Source organism: Nansenia antarctica (genome assembly GCF_963989245.1).
Source record: "Nansenia antarctica genome assembly, chromosome: 6".
Lineage (NCBI taxonomy): Eukaryota > Metazoa > Chordata > Actinopteri > Argentiniformes > Microstomatidae > Nansenia > Nansenia antarctica.
The window spans coordinates 5,757,684-5,762,683 of NC_137676.1; the positions used below are offsets into that span (position 1 = coordinate 5,757,684).

At 44.5% G+C, this 5,000-nt stretch overlaps 1 protein-coding gene across 3 annotated transcripts in view; it reads right to left on the reverse strand.

Annotated features, from left to right (window-relative positions):
- The window catches only part of rap1gapa (RAP1 GTPase activating protein a), a 31,880-nt gene that overhangs the window by 25,121 nt on the left and 1,759 nt on the right, over positions 1-5,000 (reverse strand). For all 3 annotated transcript variants that reach the window (XM_080535024.1, XM_080535023.1, XM_080535022.1), the window contains exons 2-4: positions 4,586-4,621; positions 2,799-2,846; positions 1,221-1,259 (exon numbers count right to left, since the gene is read on the reverse strand). In XM_080535024.1, coding sequence (XP_080391150.1) covers positions 1,221-1,259; positions 2,799-2,846; positions 4,586-4,621 — 123 coding nt within the window. The remainder of the gene's footprint in view (positions 1-1,220; positions 1,260-2,798; positions 2,847-4,585; positions 4,622-5,000) is intronic.

Here is a 5,000-nt window from a genome sequence, read left to right on the forward strand (position 1 = left end):
TGTCAGTAGTAATGACTATCCTGATGTTGAGTGTCAGTAGTAATGACTATCCTGATGTTGAGTGTCAGTAGTAATGACTATCATGATGTTGAGTGTCAGTAGTAATGACTATAATGACGTTGAGTGTCAGTAGTAATGACTATAATGACGTTGAGTGTCAGTAGTAATGACTATCATGATGTTGAGAGTCAGTAGTAATGACTATAATGATGTTGAGTGTCAGTAGTAATGACTATAATGACGTTGAGTGTCAGTAGTAATGACTATCGTGGTGTTGAGAGTCAGTAGTAATGACTATAATGATGTTGAGTGTCAGTAGTAATGACTATAATGACGTTGAGTGTCAGTAGTAATGACTATCATGATGTTGAGTGTCAGTAGTAATGACTATATTGACGTTGAGTGTCAGTAGTAATGACTATCATGATGTTGAGTGTCAGTAGTAATGACTATAATGACATTGAGTGTCAGTAGTAATGACTATAATGATGTTGAGTGTCAGTAGTAATGACTATCGTGATGTTGAATGTCAGTAGTAATGACTATCCTGATGTTGAGTGTCAGTAGTAATGACTATCATGATGTTGAGAGTCAGTAGTAATGACTATCGTGGTGTTGAGAGTCAGTAGTAATGACTATAATGATGTTGAGTGTCAGTAGTAATGACTATAATGACGTTGAGTGTCAGTAGTAATGACTATCATGATGTTGAGTGTCAGTAGTAATGACTATAATGACGTTGAGTGTCAGTAGTAATGACTATAATGATGTTGAGTGTCAGTAGTAATGACTATCGTGATGTTGAATGTCAGTAGTAATGACTATCCTGATGTTGAGTGTCAGTAGTAATGACTATCATGATGTTGAGAGTCAGTAGTAATGACTATCGTGGTGTTGAGAGTCAGTAGTAATGACTATAATGATGTTGAGTGTCAGTAGTAATGACTATAATGACGTTGAGTGTCAGTAGTAATGACTATCATGATGTTGAGTGTCAGTAGTAATGACTATCCTGATGTTGAGTGTCAGTAGTAATGACTATCCTGACGTTGAGTGTCAGTAGTAATGACTATCATGATGTTGAGTGTCAGTAGTAATGACTATCGTGGTGTTGAGTGTCAGTAGTAATGACTATCATGACGTTGAGTGTCAGTAGTAATGACTATCATGACGTTGAGTGTCAGTAGTAATGACCATCGTGACGTTGAGTGTCAGTGTACCTCATGGACACTGGGGTAGGGGATGTAGTCCTCTTCAGTCTGCAGAGAGAGAAAACACACGTACACACAACACACAACATGTGGAGTTGTGACTAATCTGTCTCAGCATAGGCCTCACATTGATCCTGCACCCCACTACCCATTCTATGGGTACATGACTAGCAGGGGAGGCTGGTGGAGGTAGAAATCGGAGGACGGGCTCATGCATTTTTCATGCATGGAACAGAATGCCTTACAATGAGCGTGTCCTCCGATATGTCTACCTCCAGCAGCCTCCCCTGATGACTGAGGTGCAGTATTGCAATCAACAGAGAACTGTCATGCCATGCAATTCAACGTGTTCGACGACTCTACCCCGATTCAGTCAGGGATGATACGGTACGTGACGTGTTTCCAGACACTACTGTGTGGGCGGAGGACCTGAGACTGTCTGGGGTAGACTGCAGCTCTGAAACAGCTCCAGAAGGAAGAGAAAGGAGCAGTGCCTCACTAAGGACTCAGCTCAGCTGGTAATATGATCATAATATATTAATACCATTTAGCTGAGTGGCCTGGGGTGGTCCAGTGGTCTAGCACCGTGGTCTACAGTGCACACAGAATATTATGCCCATGCCCTGCTGACGTGCCCTCTCTCAGCTTCTTCTCCTTACTTTCCTGTCTGTCTTCACTATATCTGTCCAATACAAATGAAAAATATGAGTGGGACTGCCCCACTCTGAAAAAATTACTTTAAAAATAAAATAACATTTAGCTGACGATTTTATCCAAAGCACAGTGACTGCATAACTCTTTGAGTATAATGTGGTCCTTACAGGAATGGAACCCACAACCTAAGCGTTGTTAGCTTCATACTCATTGTTAGCTTCATTGTTAGCTTCATTGTTAGCTTCATTGTCAGCTTCACACTCAGCTTCATACTCATTGTTAGCTTCACACTCAGCTTCATACTCATTGTTAGCTTCACACTCAGCTTCATACTCATAGTTAGTTCATTGTTAGCTTCATTCAGCTCCTTCCCTTCTTGTTTTTTTTTGTTTTTTTCCCCTTTCCTAGCACCAGGGGAGCCACCCCTCCTAAATGTCGTTGTTTGGTACCTGTACTATAGCAATGACAATAAAGACCATTCATTCATTCATTCATTCATTGTTAGCTTCATTACCAACTGAGCCCCAGGGGACCACAGCTTCTGACGTAACAGGGCTCTGATCTCATTAACCCATGGCTTCATGACGGGGCGGTTTTACTCTAATCTGTTGGAGGGACAGTGACAACCTCGCTGCAGGGCGTTGACAGTGATATTACCCTGCTGTAAGTCATTATTCTAGCGTTTGTCTACACGTGTGTGGCGGGATGGGGGGCAGTTAGGTTTGAGCACAGCGTTCTGCTGGGTACTAGACTTTCTCTGGTCCTGTCCTTCTGGAGCAGTCAGCAGTCAGATAAGAGGGTGATAGGAGGGCGGAGGAGGGTGGAGGACGGGGGCGGACAGACAATGGAGGCAGTGTGTGTGTGTGTGTGCGTGTGTGTGCGTGTGTGCATGCGTGTAAGGTCTGGAGACCCAGAGGGAGGAGAGGTACGTACTTTGAGTGGGGGAGGAAAGGTGCATCTTTGCTCGTCCATTCTGTTGCCCTGAGAGAGAGAGAGAGAGAGAGAGAGAGAGAGAGAGAGAGAGAGAGAGAGAGAGAGAGAGAGAGAGAGAGAGAGAGAGAGAAGAGAGTATGGGAGGGAAAAAGAGAGAGAGAGAGAGAGAAAGAGGGAGTAGTCACACACTGCTTCCCAGTACCGCACGATACCTGCCTCTGCATTCCAAACACAGATCAAAAACAAATCCAGACAACCTTATCTTTGATTACAAATGCATAAGTCATACTGTAGGTGTCACACTGAGCTGACTTCTCATCAGACACCTCCAAAGGAACCCACACAGAGTGCTGATAAAGGACAATCGTGTTTTCACTCTAGATAAACAAAGAGGTGACAAATCCATGTGCATGATACATATAAAGCAGGCGAAACAGGAAGGGGAAGCAGACAGGAGGAGAGATAGGAGGATGAAGGCGGGGAGAGAGATACGGAGGATAAACAGAGAGAGGGAAGGAGGAAGGAGTGTTAACAGAACAGCAAGGTGAGCTGAAGGAGAGGTGTATTGTAGGTACTAGGCATCCTCTAGTCTAGTACGTACAGCATGGGGGGGGGCAGTTATAAGACCTTCGGGATTACTATGTCACTTGTAAAGACGTGGCCTAGGCAGTGCTGCATGAGCTTGATAACTCCAGTACCTGATGGAGAAATGTGGTGTGTGTGTGTGTGTGTGTGTGTGTGTGTGTGTGTGTGTGTGTGTGTGTGTGTATGTGTGTGTGTGTGTGTGTGTGTGTGTGTGTGTGGCAAGACATTCCTGGAACTGATAAAACATGCTGATGAGGAGTCTTGTTATCAAAGACATTCCTTTATGATAGTGTCAATAAGACCAAGAGATAAGCAACAAAAACCCAAATATGGACCCAAATATTAATGAAGGTGCATTTTTGTATAATGATGAAAACAGCAACACAAAAAGTAACTGTATCAACTGTTTTGTCTGCTAACATCTCTCAGCTTCTGATACTGAAAGGATGTTTTATTTGAACAAAGTGCTCTCTGTTCCTCCATTTTAATTAAGGCCAGTAGTATCCCAACGTTCCTGTGTCTATAAATAGCATCATGGTCTTCCTAGGGGATCCTCATAAGTCAGAGCCAGAGCTAAAAATAACATTGCACATGCTACGCCACGTTAAAAGCTCTACTGTATGTCTAGTCTTCTAATTCGGGGAGAGAGAGAGAGAGAGAGAGAGAGAGAGAGAGAGAGAGAGAGAGAGAGAGAGAGAGAGAGAGGGTGGCGGTCGCTTTCAAAGGCCCGGGGACGGAGGAAAGTTAATGTTGGTGTTCTAGGAAGCAAGTTAACGAGAGGCTCCAGGGGCAGAAGAATCAGGAGAGAGAGAGGTGTGTGTGTGTGTGTGTGTGTGTGTGTGTGTGCGTGTGTGTGTAGGTGTGTGTGTGTGTGTGTGTGCGTGTGTGTGTAGGTGTGTGTGTGTGTGTGTGTGTGTGTAGGTGTGTGCGTGTGTGTGTAGGTGTGTGTAGGTGTGTGTGTGTGTGTGTGTGTGTCATCTCATGTCCTGACATCTCCTGACCTCTGCCCCACTGGCCCCCCCCTAGTACAGATCAAAGAAGTCAAGCCAAGCCATTATCGTTGAAGAACAAGCCAGCGTACAGTAGCATCTAACTAGGAGACTCAACAGAGGTCAAAGGTTAGTGTTAAACGGAGAACCGGCCTGGAGAACGTAGAAAAAAAAAAAAAAAAGGACCTGAAGAAGATCAAAAAAACACCTTACCTGCAACTTCTCAATCATTTCAAATAAATCTGGGGTCTGGTGGGTGGTGGGGGTGGGGGGGGGGAGAAGGAGAGATGAGATGAGAGGTGAGATGAGATATGCAAGTCTAGTCAGCAGGCTTTTCTGTATCAGTGATGATGGATGTACTCCCAGGGTGTAAACAGACTTAGGCCTGGGGATTGGAGAGCAAACACTCGGCGCTGGCTGCGACACATGTTTTCATTGCCTCATCATCACACAATCCACTGGTTACACATTATCCCCCTTCACGCCGCACCGAGTACACGGCACATCTGGCCGCGTACGGAAAACACACACATTACTCTCCTAATCGTCCCCTAATCGTTTGTGTGTTCCTCAGAACGGCGACAGAATACGCGTTTTGTTGTTTGACTGAAAATAATCCTTTCTCTCA